We start from the raw sequence: 20,019 nt of genomic DNA on the forward strand, positions 1-20,019 counted from the left end.
CATATCCAACGAATGGTTATAATAGATCGGGTTGAATGTATACTGGCTGAACAAGAAAGAGAATGGGTTTTGTTCTCCAATGAGTTCATGTGTCTATGACCTAATTTTGCTTTTGTCTTTAGAAATTTGATCTTGTGATTGGTGAATTCGGTTGTTGTCAGCTCATAAATTAAATTAAGTTCTTTATTCATAATCTTAAAATTATTGTGAGAACATTGCATGCCACATGTTCAAAAAATGTAAATCTACTGAATTCAATTCATTAGAAGCAATTTCATGGTGATAATTGTTTTGTTAAAAGTAGTTTGTGTTGATCTGTGCATGAGTTTGTGAATGTATTAAAGATGAAAACGACAAGTTCAACAATTTACCTAGTTTACTCCTAACTGTACTGTAAATAATCATTTTTAAAGCACTAACATTTTGTCACTTTTCGTGTTTTGAAATACAAAATAAGGCAATAGCAATATATATTATGAATTAATTACTGGTTTTGTTTTTATGAATTTTCCATTATTGCTTAGTGAAGTGTAACATTGTTAATTACAATAGCCTAATTGTCTTTTTTCTACATGGCACCTTTTCTGTTTACACAGAAGTTGCATTATTAGTATAAAATAGTACAGTTTATTAGTTCATGTCTACAGCTTAATTGGCTTTTGTAATTTAGCCAGGTCATCTAGGACACTCATTTACTTTAATTAGCAGCTAATGAATTTTTGATTATTTTCTAATAATGTATTGTAGTTCTATATTGCTAAATAAAATGCTACAACCCTGTTACTAGATTAAGTTTCACAGAATTCATTATTTTTATATAAAGTATCAACATGTTTTAAAGTCTGTTTTTGTGAAAGTTCTGCTCTGTTAAAAGTGTTGTTTTCGAAAAATATAAAATAAATTGAATTTGAGGTTACAACTGAAAAAATAATCTGCGTCGATGAACCAGTGAAAGCTTGAGTAAAAAAATGTCATCATCAAAACGAACATTTCTAAATACTTCTGTAAATTGTTAAAGTACAGTAAAAATGGTAAAACCACTGAATTTATTATATAAAACAGCAATGCTCCTCCAAAGATCATGAACGTAACGCTACTGTACTAAGAAGTGAGTTAATTACATTTTACAACATCACCTACTTTAACCTCTTATTTTGCGTTTCTGCTAAAAATTGCACAGTGGTTAAATGGTGTTTTTATTATTATTTTATTTATTATGTTTTATAAAATTCATTGTTCTGTTTTTACTGACAAGAATTTGCATTGTTTTTATCAAACACTATTTATCCACTTGTTTGCTCACAGTAGAAACTGGCTCAACTGAAACAAATTTTGAGAAAAATTAAAAATAAAAACAAAACAATACACTATCCACTGTGAATCATTAGATTTCATCATCATTATAATTATATTAGAACCATCATTGTTGGCTTTCTATTGTGCAATCTAAACTTAAGATTGTATCTATTCTAAAGTGAACATTGCGGAGTAGGTTGACTCACTTGTTATTTTGAACAATGAATCATAGCGTGTTCACAACATACTAGTATTGTTTAAAGCTGCCAAGGAGATGCAATGCGTTTAGTCAACTGAAAGAATCATCTCTAGTAGAATGCAGCAATTCCAGGCTTGCAATATTTCCGATTGATTAAAGGATTTAGTTTACTAGTCTCATCTCAAGTCTGCGCTAATGGTAGGCAGATTTTGCAATGAGCCAATCACGCTGTGTGGCTAAAGAAACACTTGTATTTAGCTTTTGTCAAGTTTTCAAGATTACTAACAATTTTCAAAGATATCCATCAGTATAATCTATTCCCATGGTACTGGTAATAAATAAGTGTATTTAGACCTTCAATTCTGTCACAAGTGGAAAAAATAATCTTGAGATTAATTTTTTTGTTTTTAATCCAAATAACCGGTAAGATGAAAGAAAATGAATTTAGTAGGCATGAAATTAACTAGAAAATTGATACATTTTATTATATTTTAACCAATTATTTCTTTATTTCTTTCAGTTTGGCTGCTGTTACCTCAACATCAACTGTCAAGGAAAACATGCACAGGTTTAAACAACATGGATTTTTTTCTAAATATTCACAGTCTATATTGTTAGTATAGTTTTGGACCAAAGTAACTAGTCAATCCAAATAAATGACTTTTAATTAATTGCAAATATTTTGATGTAGTTATAGCTTATAATAGGAGTTTATAGGAACGTGTTTATTGCTTTGGTTTGGTGTAAGCTTTTGCTATGGTGCTATTATGCCTATGTAACACAAATACAAAAATAGATGCCAAAGGTAAAAACAATGTAATAACCAGTATCTGCAATAAATATCTTTAAAACAGAAATATCACTATTTTCAATTTAAATTTCATGTTACTATTTTAACTTAGTGGAATCTCACTTAAATAATTATTGATAGTACTTTTTAGCAATATTCATGACTATTCAGAATAACTATTTTGTGATTATAAAAGATTATCTGATAGTGATGCCCATTGCTAAACCATAAAAACTGAAGATAAAAATATCCAGATCTATCATTCCTGAATTTTTAAATAAATCAAATAGATCTAAAACTGGGGATAATTTTGAAAAAGATAAATGTTAAGTAATTTAGATTATAAATAATAACATCTGAAATAAACCATTTATGAATGGTTAAATCAGTTTTGATGTCTGATATCAAATTGTGCTAGACAACATTCATTAACGAAATTCAAATAATATCACCATATAAGTAATAAATAAAATTGATATCACTCAGTGGTGAAGTTATTACAATTGGTGATACAAAAGCTGTGTACAAAATCCAATGGTGATGGTAATTAGGAGGTGGATGGGAACACATTCAATGGTGAGGTTCAGTGATCAACTATGGTCACTGATCTAGTATCACACATGCACTATACACAAATGCTTAGTAAATTGAATCATGGACCTAGCTAACTAATTTATAGGTCAAAAGTTGAATTCATGTTTTAACTTAAAATAACTATTTTTCGCTATATAAAACAAATCATATTACAGTATTTATTATCTCAGATGTATTAAACATATTTATATATTAAATCATGTTTCACATATAAAATATAAAGCAAATTTAATTTTTTTAACTAATTTTTATTGTATGAATCATGACTGAAATATTGCCAATAATGTGTGTTTTTATAAAATTAAAAACAAAACTTTTATTAAATTTACAAACTAGGCTCTAAAAAATAGAAGAACATTGATAGTACAGTAAAAATTTAAAATAGTTTATTTGTGTGAATGTAATAAAGCTAGCGTCATTCATAATGTGCACCTGTATTGAGATAATAACTTGTTCAAATTATTATGTTGTTTTAGCTTAAATTTAACTAAGGATGTTAGAAAGAACACGCAGACAAATTGTACCAATAGTTTTATATTGATTATGATGATTATCTATACTGTAAATGATTACATTGATGGATGAAATAAGTGCCACAATCTGATATAACGCCCCACACTCAATGCCACTGTGGTTATAAAAGACATGTTTACATTGGAATTACGTTAAAGAATGATTCAAATTGGCAAAACAGTAAATTATAAACAACCTGAAATCCATTCGAGTCGCAGTCATATAAATGCCTCACAAACTTTTATAAGCGCCGCTGTACTTATTTGATCATTTACAGGAATTTAATACGATATAATATTATTGTATGATTTATGTAGGGCCTTATGCCATGTAGCCATGAATGGGATGCTTACATACTCTTTATTACCTGTTCATTGGACATATCATTCCACATACTGCACTAGTGACGTCACTCTTTTATGTACAATAAATTATTATTACTAATATATAACAGCTATTTATATTTAATGAATGTTCAATTATAGATGTAAGAACTAATTGTGAATTATCACTATCGGATGTGTGTACTTAATTTAACTAGTGCCTTCTCCAGTTACTTATCACTCTAACCTCTCCCAAATTGTGCTTGCTAATCACATGCAGTAAAAGTATGCAGTGTACTCAAATGTTTCTGTTTATAACATACTTGGACTCTTCCCTTCCCAAATTATTTAGTAACCAAAATACAATGATGAGTTGTAAGCCTAGGCTACACTAGCACTCATTTGGCAAGAATAGATGACCTAAAAGTTTGCCAGTATTGACTAACTAAGCTTGCTGTCAGCGAATAAAATAAGTATTTGTAGTTCATGATGCTACAGATGTACAAAACAGTAGTGTCAAACACCATACACAAACGATGGTAAACTCAGAGTTTGCAAACAAAAAATGTGTAAATTTTGCTGCTGTAAAATCTGATCTTAATTATCATAAAAATGTTAACCTTGTGTATAAGATAACACCCAACTTAATTGCAAATTAAATCTACTGTAAGTCTCACACAAGATGACAATAAAGGCAAAATCTATATCTTTATGTAAAATTATGCTTATACAGTACTTGAACAATGTATTTTTCAGCAAACTATCTGTTATGGATTATACAAATTTTAAACTTTAGAAATTAATAACCATATTCACCTAGTTTCTGCAATATTAACTATGTATATCATTGTAAAATTACCCGATTTGTATTGTATACCTCAGGTGTTTGTGCATTGTACTTTTTTGTAAATCACTACAAATTCTAATTGAAAATATGCATTATTACAGATTATGGAATATTCAAACTAAGTACTATTCATTATCTTATTGGTGCTACCATTATGATGCTCCATATTTTATTTAGAGTAGAAAACATGAAAATATATCCTTGATTTTTTTCATTTGTTGTATTATGAATAATTTAATGTTTGTAATATCGTATGTTTGGAATTATTATGTATAAACTATTTTCACAAGTTTACACTCATTGAAGTATGAAATTTGTTTTGTCTGTTATTCCTGTAGTTTCTTATAGTATTTCTTATTATATTGCATTTCAAACCAACTCTAAAACTTGTGTTTATTATAACTTTAGTTTAATTGTCTATATTGTAGGCCTACTAAGGTAATCAGCACTTTCGTCCGTACAGTTTTTGAACAATTGTCAAGTAAAACATTCCTTGTTTTTGTATTGTATATTCAAGTGTATCTTAAAGTAGTATTTTAATCACTTATCAGTATTAATTATCTTTCACTTATAATGCTATAATTGGTATATTGGTATTTAAAAAAAATTGTATTAGCCGTATATTTATATACTGTACGTATTGAATTATTTAATTGTTTTGCATTGCCATAAGAATATCGTTTTGTAGCATCTTTATATACAGGTACAGTTAGTAATATTTCAATATACAGTTTACTGGTATTTAAATAAACCTATCTTTACATTATTTAAATTGATCAAACACAACTTAATTATTAGCAATAACTATTCATTGTATTCAATACTTGGATAATAGGTACTATTTGTACTACTGTTGACATTACTACACATTCTATAACTGGGCCAATAGAAATTGATAATAGATCTCAACTTACTCAGAAATTTATGATAGTAAATACTGTTAAAATACTTTCGCAATACAGTAGAAATAGGAAGATGTTTATTAACCAAAGGTGCTTGGAGATTTGTAGTAAATTATAGTTAGTGGCTTAGTATATTACTGTATGAAGAACATAACACATTGCAGTAAGGCCCACGAAAGGCCTATGTTTGTTTTTTAATTTTGAGCAAATATTAATAACAGAAGATCAAAGTAATGTTTATATGGTGATTTATTTCCTTTATTCTAGAAAAAATATGTGTACACTAAAGGCAGCGATAATGAAAAACACTTTAGTATTTCTTCGACATACAAACCTTTGAACAACAATACTACAAACAATACAGGTATATATAAGCAGTTGGTTCCGTGAGACATAATTTTGACTGAAGTTGAGAACATTCTGTTATTTTCATTCATGTAAATCGCCATACACTTTCAAATGGAACACGTCATGTACATGCCTTTAAATCATTTTGAAAATTGTTGACGACTGTAGCTTGTGTTATGATTAAATATAAACCGGGAAAATTGAAACAAAAATTATTTGTTAAGTATACTGTACCAATATGATGATTGTAACTAGCGATATATGTTTTGCCAGATTCATTTCTCCGATGGACGGATTGGAATAATAATAATCAAAGTTACCCCGAGACTTCCTCTTCTCAGTTAACAAGACAAAAAAAACTTTGTGTTTTGTTGTGTATCACTTTCGTACGTTGTAAATAGTTATAGAACGCTATACTCTGCTTTACGCCCTCAGACGTTCATATTCTTGTGTTTCATAATAATAATAATATTTATTGAAGCTACACCTTTACAACGGTGACACACGTTCATACATTGTGCGTTCTTAAAAATAAATATATAGACAACAAACAGATATACAAAAAAATAATTAACCCATCGACACGATCTCTGTCGTAGTCGATCACTGAGATATATAACAAATTAGTAAAGTAGTATACAGTATAGCTAAAAATAATAATTGATAGTAATAGTTTATCAGCAGCAGGTAGTACAGAGAATTTATGTCATGAAAATAATACTTTATAGGCAATAAACTACAGATAACTATAAAGAATCGCGTTTTTACACCCCTGTGGAGGTTTAATTGTCTTAAGCTTTTTAATTGTAATGTCAAAATAGCATTACTGTATATTATAAAGTTAACTGAAAATTAGCCAAAAATATGCATTTGTAGTCTATATAGTTAACGAGAAGAACGTTTAAACTTGATAAGATTCTCGCCTGTGAGTTTCTGTATTAAAATAACTCATCCAGAGGTTCGTGAAACGGAAGAAGGTTCATAAGATCTATATTTATGATAAAATATGATAATAATAATATGAGTTAAAGACTCGCCAAAGATGTTCGTGCCGTGGTTCGGGGATAAGAGAGAAATGCCGAGTTTTTCAAGGCCGTACCACGTTTTTTCCCAAAAAAAGGGGGAAAGTGCAAAGAGTAAGCAACACTGAAGAAAATATAGAGGCTTATAACCTCGATAAAATTGTCCTGATGTCTAAGGTTTCCGGGCCAAACAATTTATTATTCTATGGTATCTTTGTAAAGGACACTTCAAGTAGAGGGGTTTCTTTCGCCTTGCTCGGACGTCTTGAATTTACAAAATGGGAAGATGAAAATGCATTTGTCGGTAACCATGCGCACAGTCTCAGTACAAATTGCGCGCACGTATTCTCCTGCAGGTGGTTAAATTTAACAATACGACTAGAGTCGTGGCACATAACATGAATCACTTGTCTTATTATTTTGTTCATTTTGTTTTTCATTTCCGATCCTAATTGATTTAAGTCGAGACGGACGCTGATAAACGCATTGAATGCTCGAATAAACTGTAGAAATTATCAATTGTAGTATTACCTATGTAGTCCTAATCGATGCGCATAATGGCCGTGTGGTCTGGCGCCAAATATATCCTGTAAATACACCACCGACGTCTCTGATGGCTAGGGCAGAAAATTACAATTACAAATTGCCTATTTGTGGTCGTATATAACTATTAAACATTGTGATAAATATATTTCTGTTCCGCGTCCAAGAAAATTAATGATAAACATCAGTTAGTCGACGTATCCGTTTAGAAGTCTAGTTGGTATAATGTAAGCTACGGTATTTTAGCTGCTTTAATTTGTCCCATTTTACTATTATTATTTTTATGATCACGCAATCCAATGCAAATAGAATAGAAAACTGATATTGACTTTTTTTACTATATTTAGTACACATTTTCATATGGTATAAATTCGAATACGTTATTGATAATTATATATCAATCGGTATTCCTGTTTTGTAATATAGGGCCTAATAAAAATAGAAGCGAATTCACGATCATTGGAAAATTCCAAATACTTGTAAATCTGTGTAATGGTTAAACATTACGGTATTTAGTAGTGTATAGTGAAGTGCAATCAAAATAACAGTTATCTGAATTATTATCAATAACTGTACCAACAAACATAACGGATTCCATGCAATGTCACATAAGGGACAGTTAGGGATCGAACGTGTTCTATATACGCCATTTATAAATCGCTTGTATCATTTATCAATTTATCGTTGACGAAAGACATAATCTTGCGAGCATTATAACTATCCCATACACAGTCTTATATAAAACTATCAATCTTATTTGCAATATTGTTAATTAAGTATGACATAGAATTGAAAATCTAATCAAAGTGGTTATTCCGACAATTATCTAATATTTTATATAATCTAATAGAAAACCCGATAAAGTATATATATGATCAAAATTGCTATGATTTATTGTAAATGAAAAAAAGAAAGTTTATAATAAATTGATAATAATTTATGTCGTCGTACTAAATGTGAATGCCAACAAACGCTGCATGCCACTAGCAATGTTTGTATACCTTTGTTTTACCGATTTATTATTTTGTCGTCCATTCATTCTTGTAGCTTATTTTTGGTTCCTAGTTTTCACTTTTATTTGCATTATGCTTTAATTTGATGATTTGTTTTAACCTCTTGATTATTAAAGTATAGTTAAATATACGGCTGCCATTTGTAAAGGTATTGACGTATCGAGAATACTCGGCGCCACATATTAATAAATACTGACTGCGCTGTAGAAAAATCATTCATTTAGATCCGCATCAGAATAGTTCTAATTGTTCTGATTGGTCAAATGAATTGACTACATAATAAGAATGAAGCCAAATAAGGTATACGTGACACGGGGTCATATGAAACTTCATCCGTGAATACACGAGTGCAGTGCAGACAGTTCTGTTGGAGGTCGTTACCAATCGGAGTACTGTACTGTGTACATGCTTACATCGTGTCAAGTCAATAACTGAGATTTTCATAGGATTTTTGGAACAGTTTTATATTATATATGACTTTTATGTGGACCTAAGTGATATTATTACGATGGCTCATGGAATTTTGTCCCATCGTTGGATAGTACATACTCAGTTTATTTTGCTGGGGATGCTGAGTTTTGTTTCTCAAGTACATAGCCGTAAGTAACATTAGGCCTATTGCCGATTGGTAGTTAATCAGTACCATTTGTTGTTTGAATGGATGTTGGAATTACAGTGCCGAAATTGGTATATTATATAAGCGAAAACCTCAAAGTTCGCCTGATGTCTGTGTTTAACCAATGCTAATTTATTGATTACAAAATAAATAAAGATAGTAAAAGTAAGCTCACTACTATAGTACATTAATTTGTCGAGATAATTCTTGCTAGAACGTCTTCGGAGACTTAAATGTTATTACTGTGAGGCCAATACTATTTATATGGTAAACCATTCCAAGGTTTGTAGGCAGGTCAGAGAGTTTCAGTCTAAGTTAGGATATATTTTTCATACCAACACTAACTATTCTAATGGTTTAACGGTACCATTTTCTTAGTATGCATACACAGCTTCCTTGGTCTATTTACCTGTGCACCAATTGCTTTCCATGTCATGTACAGCTATTCTTGATTATTTACTCAGAAACATACTGTAGTACTATGAGTAGTACTTTACTTTTATAATCACTGTAAAGGCAGACAGACAATACAACAATAGTTAGAATTGAATAGCTTTATTGTAAACCTCAAGCAGGTTTTGTGTCTTTTAAATGTTGGCTCTGACACCTGTGTATTAAAACACAGTGATATCTATATTACCAGTGTTATGTATAGGAAATGCACTTTTAATCATATGAACAACAGCATTGAATATCTGATTTTATCAGCTACTATTATAATTGCTCAAAAAAATATTTAAAAGACTCTTAAATTGATTTTGATTGAACTACAGTTATGTATCAGTAATTAAAGACAGCTAGCCTCCATTATAGTATACAGGGTTCTGTACTTGCTATAATAAATTTCCGTAATATAAAATGTTTTTGTTATCACACTTCAAACATTGGTATCTGTATACCATGCAATTTAGGCTGAATCATATTTTTAAAAATTTCATACATTTTATTATCATTATGTCTGTACAGTACATACTCTGTAATTGGGCCAAATTTCCATAGTAATGTTATCTAATATGAATTTGTTCTTTACTGGATTACCTCTCCAGTACAAAGACTATTTTCCCAGAGGGCCCAGTACATAACTAACAGATACTATAAATATATCCATAATAGAACAAGAACTTTATGAATTGGCAACTTGTCAACTAATGCTTGTTTTTGAAGTTATTTATTTATATAAAACTGTTAGGACAATTAAATTTAAATCAAACAATCTCCATATTTATGATTATTTAAATCAAGCTAAATTGTGAATACTCTTTTAAGCATACAGATATGTTTTTTATTCAGAGTATAGAGAAAATAGCACAATTTTCTGCATACTTGAAGAATTTTATGTATTGTAAAATTTAATCAGTACTTTGCGTATTGAATGTCAAATTGCAAAGTAGTGATGATTGCATTGACTTTCTACAGTGTGACGATTCTAATGACAACTCATTATGCAACTGCTAACCCAAATTTCATAAAGCTCTTAAAGCTAAATTGAAATTCTGATATTAATGCTACAGTTAATATAGACAGAACTTGTCAAAAATTATTTAAATGATCCTATGAAAGAGAGTGGGTAAGGGTTGTTGGAAAGTAAAGTGTAGGTGTTAACTTGTAGTTTAGTTGGTGTGTGTGAAGATTATTGCACGGTTTAATTGCCAGCCTTCAATGAATCCAGGTTTAGTGTTTTTTGGATTTACAGTAGGTTGGTTTTCCATGACTGATTTTAACCTGAAATATATGAACTCACAATTGTATGAATTATTCCAGATTAGTATAAAGATAAATTTATATATAATTGATAAAGCTTAAATAGCAACAAATATTTTAAATATTTTTAACATAATTTTCCCATGATTCACATTGAATACATTTTGAGTAGAGAATCACTAATCAAAGAGAAAGAAAAGAATTCTGAACATATTTGACCAGACCGCACACTTTATGTAGTTATTGTTGTTGAAGAATGTGTAACAGTAACGAATGTCATTTTCTTATGTGATTCATCCACTTTTGTGAAGGCCAAAACAGAAACATTTTCAGCGAAAATATTGGGTTTTCCCTGATCTGTATTAACAGATATAACATATTCTGGTAAAAACAGAAAGACAATTAATGCAGCAACTAGACCACGTCAGGCTTGGCCTATAGCTAGCGTACGATGTATGTTACTGTCGTTTACCAGCTAGGCCTACAAAAGTAAAGCCTAAAGACAGTCCATGAGAGAGGACATTCGACGGGAGCTATTTAGGTAGTGCATTGTTTCTCTCTTTTTATCATAATTTACCATAAAACAAGTGATATAGTAACTGTATGCATTATTTATTTTTACATCATCAACAATTGTAGGGAATGGGTCTTTAACCTGTATCCCAGAAGGATAGGTTTTAAGGCTGGAGTACTAAAGTGTATAGAGCCGAGTATTTGGTTCATATTCACAGTAATGAAAGGTTTTCCATACTATGTTAGGATTAGTAGTGTGGGATAACCCCTTTTGGTCAACTGAGTGAATATTTAAAAAATCAAATATAGTATGTAGGAGTTTGGCCTTAACATGGATAATAGATGGCACACCTCTGGGTTTTACACCATTGTTTGGTAAACTAAAGTGAAATATGTCAAGGATTTTAGAAGAATTGTACATTTTGAATACAAATATATCTGTGGTTTTGTCTGTGTACTGTATAACAAGGCAAGTGGGCACTGTATAAATGCATTATAGTTTAGTCAAATTTGTCATCCTTTATTTCAAGTATGTAATATACAGTTTTAGTTGTAATTGATTTACGATTATAATGTAGTTATCATCATGTCTAATAGATGTAGTTCATATAGTATTGCTAATTTGGTTTAAAAAAAAGATAATAATAATATAATAATAATCTTCAGTTATGACATAAGGTACTACCGTATGTAGTATTTAGATGATATTATCATAGGCTAGGCCTATGCTGTATCGCCAATCCAGCGATTCAGAAGGGCCCCACGCCAAGAGACAGGGTAGGGATCGAAGAGAGATACTGCCAGTCGTCGTCTTTGTGCATGGTGCGTAACTAATAAAACCACTATGTTGATTATTTATCATTTTACACTCTAGCGCAAACAGGATCTTTGTCGTCTTCCCCTAACCGTCGTGTTTCGTAAAGTCCCTATTGACTTGTTTCAACAACAAGTTCACACACCCCATACTCTCCTTTGATTTTTGCCAAATTATCTTTCTAAAGTACAGTACTATCTATTTTAATAATATCTAAATTATTTTATATTCTATCTAATCTGTTGTTTTTCTTAGTTAATAATTATCTGCAAGTTTCTCAATACAAATTATGATAATTTATCCTGATATTAAAATCAGTGTACCATCCGTCTCAAAGGCTATTACGATAAACTAACATTTATAATTCACATACTAAGTAAGACCATATGGTGAATTTAAATAAAATACAATAAAATAATTTTATAATATATTGTTTTATTAATATTTAAAAAATTGAAAATATAATATACTCATTGTTCTTTGCAATATTTTGATCATCTGGTAATTGTAAAGCTTGTAATGCAGATTTCTTGCTAGATATCATGATATCTCTCATAATAATCTTTGTTTACATCCTCCATACACTATGGAAATTTAAATACATAGTAAATGATTACAAGTAGAATTTCTCTATAAACCTTTTTGTTCTTTTATATACGGTTCACTTGTTATTTCAATTTCAATTACTTGAAAAAATTCATTCATCCGTACAAATTATGAGGAAGAGATGTGGAACGAAAGCTAATAACATTGTTATGAATACTATTAATGAAATATGAAAATTATGAAATTACCGATATTTAAACAAAGTATTAGAAATTGAGTAGAAGCTGTAAATTAGATTAGAATTGAAAAAGGTTTGTGTCATCAACCATTAGATTCAGTCCAATATGATTAGCAAGTTAGCAGGCTAAACCCACTTTAGAGAACATAATTAACTCCCACCCAGATTGGAATTAAATTAGAAAATCCCCAACTCATTCTGGATGCCAGATGTTTTCAATTTTGCATTACTGTAGGCCTATGCCAGGATCTGTTGAGTTGTGTGTTTTATTTGTTAAACCATTTTTTAAGGGAAGTTTCATGAAGGACTGTTATGTTAATAAATGATGGCTGTGCATAATAATGTATGAGTTAAATGATTACAATCGTCATCATTTACGGTTTATAAAGTTTTTATGTTGATTGTGAACTGTGCATGCAAAAATGTGTATTCAACAAGGGAATTCAAACTTTGACATGGTTTAAAATTATACTTCATGCTACATGAGGACGACAGCAAGAGTGCAACCATTGCTACACCTAAAGTACTGTTGTCTTATTTTGTCTTTCCTGTATAAGGTTTTATACTATGCTAAATTGTTAATTACAACAATAGATGATTTTCATTTACATATTTTAAGGCGGTTGTGTAGCTTATACTGCAATGGAAAGACATCTACAGTAATATTTGAATACTACACCTGGGGTAGCACTAACATTTCAATTTGTTTAGCCATTTGGCGAAAGTCAAAATATTTTTTTTAGTCAAATCAGTTTATCTGTAGCCAAAATGGCTAAAGTTCAATTTTTTTATTTACCCGAATGAATCGGTCATTAGCCAAAATTAAAAATTGTTGAAATATAATGGTAAAAACATTTTAGTTAATTTATCTATGTCAATAGGTCTATACACTGTTCCCTGAACGTTTTTGTAAGGCATTTGGGGAAAGAGAGCCATGCATAAATCACTGTATATTTGATTTGAAAAAATAATTGTTGTTGTATTTTATATGATCAAAACAATTGTTCAAATTGTTTTTAATCATATAGCATTCATGCAGTTATCAATTTAATAAGAAACATTTTACAGTTTTCTGAAATCCCCTGAACGCTATGTTATTTTTGTTTTTTACGCTTGGCTGGTGGCTTCCGTACCACGCGAAAATCGTGTCCTAAGACTTTCACGGTCACTCACCGCCGCGCAGCGGGTGAATGTTTTTAAATTGGGTATGCTCAAGAGGTGCGAAAGTGCAGTACCGCAGGCCTAGGCTAGGGGCCTAGGCCTACAAAATTATGTACGACGGTACGTCGTAGGCCTATATGCTAAAAATATTTCTAGCAAACGAACACTCGTATCGTTGTTGAACGTGCAGATAATATAGGCCGCCAAAGCACAGGGAAAAGGCGTTTCTGTCGGGGGAGAAATTTATACCATCCCGGCTCGATTATTTATCACACGAGGAAACTTTATTAAGGGTAAAATATGAAACTACATTATTGGAGCCTAAAATGCATAACGCATAAATATTGATTTCGATAAGATCATTCATTGAAGATACTATGTTTTTTTTTAATCTGAAAAGAACACCCTTATCGAAAAATAGACAATCCCGGTAAATAGCCGACCGTCGGCTGTCGAGTCGTCGATCGTTTGTGCAGCGCAACACGTGATAGTTTGGGTAGACTCCATCATCCATGTGTCGTGTAACGTTTGTCTCTCTGTGCAGTCTACCTCTGCTATCTCCATCATATTGAAATAACAAAGAGACGCCTGGTACAACGAAACAAGTTGACGAAAATGGAGCTTGAAGTAAACAACATGATAACGAACAAAATAAATGCTTGAAGATCGACAAATGGACCTTTTAGTTGGACTTTATGCTTTCGCCAAAATGATTATTTTATTATCTATTTTATCATATGTCATAGCCAGAATGGCTAAAGTAGCCGTTTTATTTTTCGCCAATCTGGAAACGTTTTCGCCCATGGCGACTTGGCGATCGGCCAGTGCGAGCCCAGTACACAGCTCTGCCATTGGCCAGATACTACCATTGCTCTTTGATCAACACCATTAGTAAATTATCTCCACATTCTGTTTCAAATTGCGCATACTATAATATGGAATAACCATTCTAATTATGGCAAATGTACACGTCATAAGTTGATTATCATTGTGTAGAATATTAGGTGTCATGTTCATAGTATCCCATAAATTCACATAAAAATACATGATGTTGCCATTAACAGGGTTGTAAGCAAGAAAGCACTAGTAAACAATCAGATTTAAATGCAATATACATTAAACTATTAAAAGCTTTATTAAGAATTTGTGACTGTTATATTCTCAATTATTATGTCTTTAATTAGGGTATTGCTAAACTGCGCAAACTGCGCAAACCAAGCGCAAACAGCGCAAACCAAAAAAAACCCTGCGCAAACCTCCTCCAAATGGCTTATTATTGTTTCTATCATGACTAGGACTATCATAGCAAGTAATTTATGAAAAAAAAATAATGAAATTGCTGTAAGTTGACTTTTTTTTGGGCGAAAAACATCATTTTTTGGGTGAAATGTCAGATTTTACAGTGTAAATTGCGCAAACCTAAAAAAAACCTGCGCAAACCTCTTCCAAATCACTTATTATTGGTTCTATCATGACTAGGACTATCATGGCAAGTAATTAATGAAAAAAAAATAATGAAATTGCTGTAAGTTGGCCTTTTTTTTGGGCGAAAAACATCATTTTTTGGGTGAAATGTCAGATTTTACAGTGTAAATCGCGCAAACCTAAAAAAACCCTGCGCAAACCTCTTCCAACTCACTTATTATTGGTTCTATCATGACTAGGACTATCATGGCAAGTAATTAATGAAAAAAAAATTATGAAATTGCTGTAAGTTGGCTTTTTTTTGGACGAAAAACATCATTTTTTGGGTGAAATGTCAGATTTTACAGTGTAAATTGCGCAAACCTAAAAAAAACCTGCGCAAACCTCTTCCAAATCACTTATTATTGGTTCTATCATGACTAGGACTATCATGGCAAGTAATTAATGAAAAAAAAATAATGAAATTGCTGTAAGTTGGCCTTTTTTTTGGGCGAAAAACATCATTTTTTGGGTGAAATGTCAGATTTTACAGTGTAAATCGCGCAAACCTAAAAAAACCCTGCGCAAACCTCTTCCAACTCACTTATTATTGGTTCTATCATGACTAGGACTATCATGGCAAGTAATTAATGAAAAAAAAATTATGAAATTGCTGTAAGTTGGCTTTTTTTTGGACGAAAAACATAATTTTTTGGGTGAAATGTCAGATTTTACAGTGTAAATCACGCAAACCTAAAAAAAACCTGTGCAAACCTCCACCAAATCACTTATTATTGTTTCTATCATGACTAGGACTATCATAGCAAGTAATTTAGGAAGAAAAAAATAGTGAAATTGCTGTAAGTTGGCTTTTTTGGAAAAAAAAAAAAATCATTTTTGGGTGAAATGTCAGATTTTACAGTGTAAATCGCGCAAACCTAAAAAAAACCCTGCGCAAACCTCTTCCAAATCACTTATTATTGGTTCTATCATGACTAGGACTATCATGGCAAGTAATTAATGAAAAAAAAATTATGAAATTGCTGTAAGTTGGCTTTTTTTTTGGGCGAAAAACATAATTTTTTGGGTGAAATGTCAGATTTGACAGTGTAAATCGCGCAAACCTAAAAAAAAACCTGCGCAAACCTCCACCAAATCACTTATTATTGTTTCTATTATGACTAGGACTATCATAGCAAGTAATTTATGAAAAAAAAATAATGAAATTGCTGTAAGTTGGCCTTTTTTTTGGGCGAAAAACATCATTTTTTGGGTAAAATGTCAGATTTTACAGTGTAAATCGCGCAAACCTAAAAAAACCCTGTGCAAACCTCTTCCAACTCACTTATTATTGGTTCTATCATGACTAGGACTATCATAGCAAGTAATTTATGAAAAAAAATTATGAAATTGCTGTAAGTTGGCTTTTTTTTGGCGAAAAACATCATTTTTTGGGTGAAATGTCAGATTTTACAGTGTAAATCGCGCAAACCAAAAAAAACCCTGCGCAAACCTACATGATGTTGATTTGGAAATACAGTAGAATGTTATAAAAAAACCTTGAAGGTAAATAATTGCGAAACATTTCATTAAATAAAGTTATATTTGAAAAAAAAAATTTTCTTGTTTCTGTTTTTTTTAAAGTTTTCGTTGTGAAATCTGTAATTTTCCCAAAAAATTAAAGTTTTTCCCCCAAAAAAAGGCAAACTTACAGCAATTTCAATTTTTTTCCCATAAATTGTCTCCCTATATAGTTCTAGTTGTGTTCTAATAAATATTAATTGATTTAAAGGAGGTTTGCGCAGCTTTTTTTTTTGTTTGCGCTGTGAAATCAGTAATTTTCCCAAAAATTGAAGTTTTTAACCCAAAAAAAGGCAAACTTACAGCAATTTCAATTTTTTTCCCATAAATTGTCTCCCTATATAGTTCTAGTTGTGTTCTAATAAATATTAATTGATTTAAAGGAGGTTTGCGCAGCTTTTTTTTTTGTTTGCGCTGTGAAATCAGTAATTTTCCCAAAAATTGAAGTTTTTAACCCAAAAAAAGGCAAACTTAAAGGAATTTCAAATTTTTTCCCCATAAATTGTCTCCCTATATAGTTCTAGTTGTGTTCTAATAAATATTAATTGGTTTGAAGGAGGTTTGCGCAGCTTTTTTTGGGGGGTTTGCGCTGTGAAATCAGTAATTTTCCCAAAAATTGAAGTTTTTCACCCAAAAAAAAGGCAAACTTAAAGGAATTTCAAATTTTTTTCCCCATAAATTGTCTCCCTATATAGTTCTAGTTGTGTTCTAATAAATGTTAATTGGTTTGAAGGAGGTTTGCGCAGCTTTTTTTTGGGGGTTTGCGCTGTGAAATCAGTTATTTTCCCAAAAATTGAAGTTTTTCACCCAAAAAAAGGCAAACTTAAAGGAATTTCAAATTTTTTCCCCATAAATTGTCTCCCTATATAGGTCTAGTTGTGTTTTAATCAATATTAATTGATTTAAAGGAGGTTTGCGCAGCTTTTTTTGTTGTTTGCGCTGTGAAATCAGTAATTTTCCTAAAAATTGAAGTTTTTCACCCAAAAAAAGACAAACTTAAAGGAATTTCAAATTTTTTTTCTCATAAATTGTCTCCTTATATAGTTCTAGTTGTGTTTTAATCAATATTAATTGATTTAAAGGAGGTTTGCGTAGCTTTTTTTGTTGTTTGCGCTGTGAAATCAGTAATTTTCCCAAAAAAAGGCAAACTTAAAGGAATTTCAAATTTTTTTCCCCATAAATTGTCTCCCTATATAGTTCTAGTTGTGTTCTATCAATATTAATTGTTTTGAAGGAAGTTTGCGCAGCTTTTTTTGTTGTTTGCGCTGTGAAATTAGTAATTTTCCCAAAAATTGAAGTTTTTCACCCAAAAAAAGGCAAACTTAAAAGAATTTCAAATTTTTTTTCCCATAAATTGTCTCCCTATATAGTTTTAGTTGTGTTCTATCAATATTAATTGTTTTGAAGGAGGTTTGCGCAGCTTTTTTTGTTGTTTGCGCAGTGTTTGCGCAGTTTGCGCAGTGTTTGCGCAGTTTGCGCAGTTTAGCAATACCCTTTAATTATAGTAAAATCTTTCTTTATGAGTAACACCTAAATTATGATAGTACTAACCCAAAACTAACCTCTTAAACAGCAAGATAGCTACTCGCTCAGTTATGAATGTTTTTTAAGCCAATTTCAGCCAAATGCCGCATATTGAATAGGTAAACCGCTGGTTTTGTTTGATTCATATTGAAAGTTTGTATAGGTAAATTTACCTTTAACATAGGACATTATGTAAAAAAGGTACTGATTAAATGTAGGCTTGGCTTTGAAGGTTAAAGTAGTATACTCTATAAAGCGACTTTTCCACTAAAATTAACTGCGGGGAGCAGGAACATTAGTTTATCATACCCAGTACCGGTTTGATATTATGATCATTCAGGCATTAACATCACATAATTCCACTTGGGCCTATGGGTATGTATACAGTACTCTATTTCTAACTCAACTAAATCTGAAGTACAGTAATAGTCATGTCTTGGGACCATTCTACATACTTTCTTCATCATGGTTCTATGAATGGATGAACTGTGGAGAGCAGGATCACTATGCATATCAGAGACAAAATATTTGCCATATTGAAATTATTAATGGCAATATTAATGCCATCGTTAACCTCAAAATTGAAAGCTTTAGTATTCTGCTGTATAAAAGTTTATGTTTAGCAAACATGAACCCTACCTGATGCACTGAACTCAAATGCAACAATAGACAACATTCTCATGTGAAAATATGATTATGTTTCAAACAAAGCACTTTAAAGTTTATGTGTTGAAAGTTCAGATGAGCAAGAATACACACAGGTGATAATGTGTATTTAATGTCTTTATTAAATGGCACTCCTAAATGTATTTTAAAGGTAATTCAGAACTTTTACATAAGCAAGTGTTGTGCATTAAATTGTGAGTGATTGATTAGGTAGCATTTAATTCAAACCAATTCCAACAGTGTAACATGTAATACTTTCTATTAATTAACAACTGAATTCAGTTCAAATTTATGGTTGTTTTTGCCATATTAGTGTGTGTGTTATTATTAATTAATGGAAATATTTTCTTTAATACAGTATAAACCTAAAAAAATAATCTGTGAACATACATAGCGCCAAATACACCGTTTATTTCAAAATAGATTAAAAGTATAATTTTTATATCGACTGCATTCTGCTCAATTTTTGCTCCTAAATAACTGTTTAATCAGTGAGTGGTTGTCGACGGTACCCAAAATGCAATGGGACCTGGCGGTCAATTCAAACGTTACTGCAGTGTAGTTGACTCGAGGTCAGCGGCTGTCAATCAAATAACCGTTATTTTGTGTTGCAGCTAAAAGCTAAAAATGACATTCTAACACTGAATGTTTTTAACCGTTTTCAGGCTGCCATTTAACCGGTTACTGCAAATTTATCTTGTTTCTGCTACCAAGAAATTGAGGTTAATTTATTCACACAGTTATTAACCAGTTATTTTTTTGCAGCAAAAACAGGACCAAGGTGACAAATAAACTTTGAGATGATAAAGGCATACTCTGAAAAAGTGATACAGTACAAGCCAGTATGCTTCATGATTTTTCAAAA

General features: G+C 31.0%; 2 protein-coding genes across 8 annotated transcripts in view; both read left to right on the forward strand.

Moving 5' to 3' along the window:
• Positions 1–5,704, forward strand: part of LOC144845755 (lysophosphatidic acid phosphatase type 6-like) — a 52,681-nt gene extending 46,977 nt beyond the window's left edge. Inside the window, exon 10 of the mRNA XM_078703189.1 lies at positions 2,016–5,704. The gene's annotated coding sequence lies outside the window, so the exon portion shown is untranslated. The remainder of the gene's footprint in view (positions 1–2,015) is intronic.
• A 3,056-nt stretch (positions 5,705–8,760) lies between these two features.
• Positions 8,761–20,019, forward strand: part of LOC144845432 (neogenin-like) — a 110,171-nt gene continuing 98,912 nt past the window's right edge. For all 7 annotated transcript variants that reach the window (XM_078702771.1, XM_078702806.1, XM_078702780.1 and 4 more), the window contains exon 1: positions 8,761–8,989. In XM_078702771.1, the coding sequence (XP_078558897.1) occupies positions 8,899–8,989 (91 nt within the window). In that variant the 5' untranslated portion in view covers positions 8,761–8,898. The remainder of the gene's footprint in view (positions 8,990–20,019) is intronic.

This window comes from Antedon bifida, chromosome 1 (assembly GCF_963402885.1).
Source record: "Antedon bifida chromosome 1, ecAntBifi1.1, whole genome shotgun sequence".
Classification (NCBI taxonomy): domain Eukaryota; kingdom Metazoa; phylum Echinodermata; class Crinoidea; order Comatulida; family Antedonidae; genus Antedon; species Antedon bifida.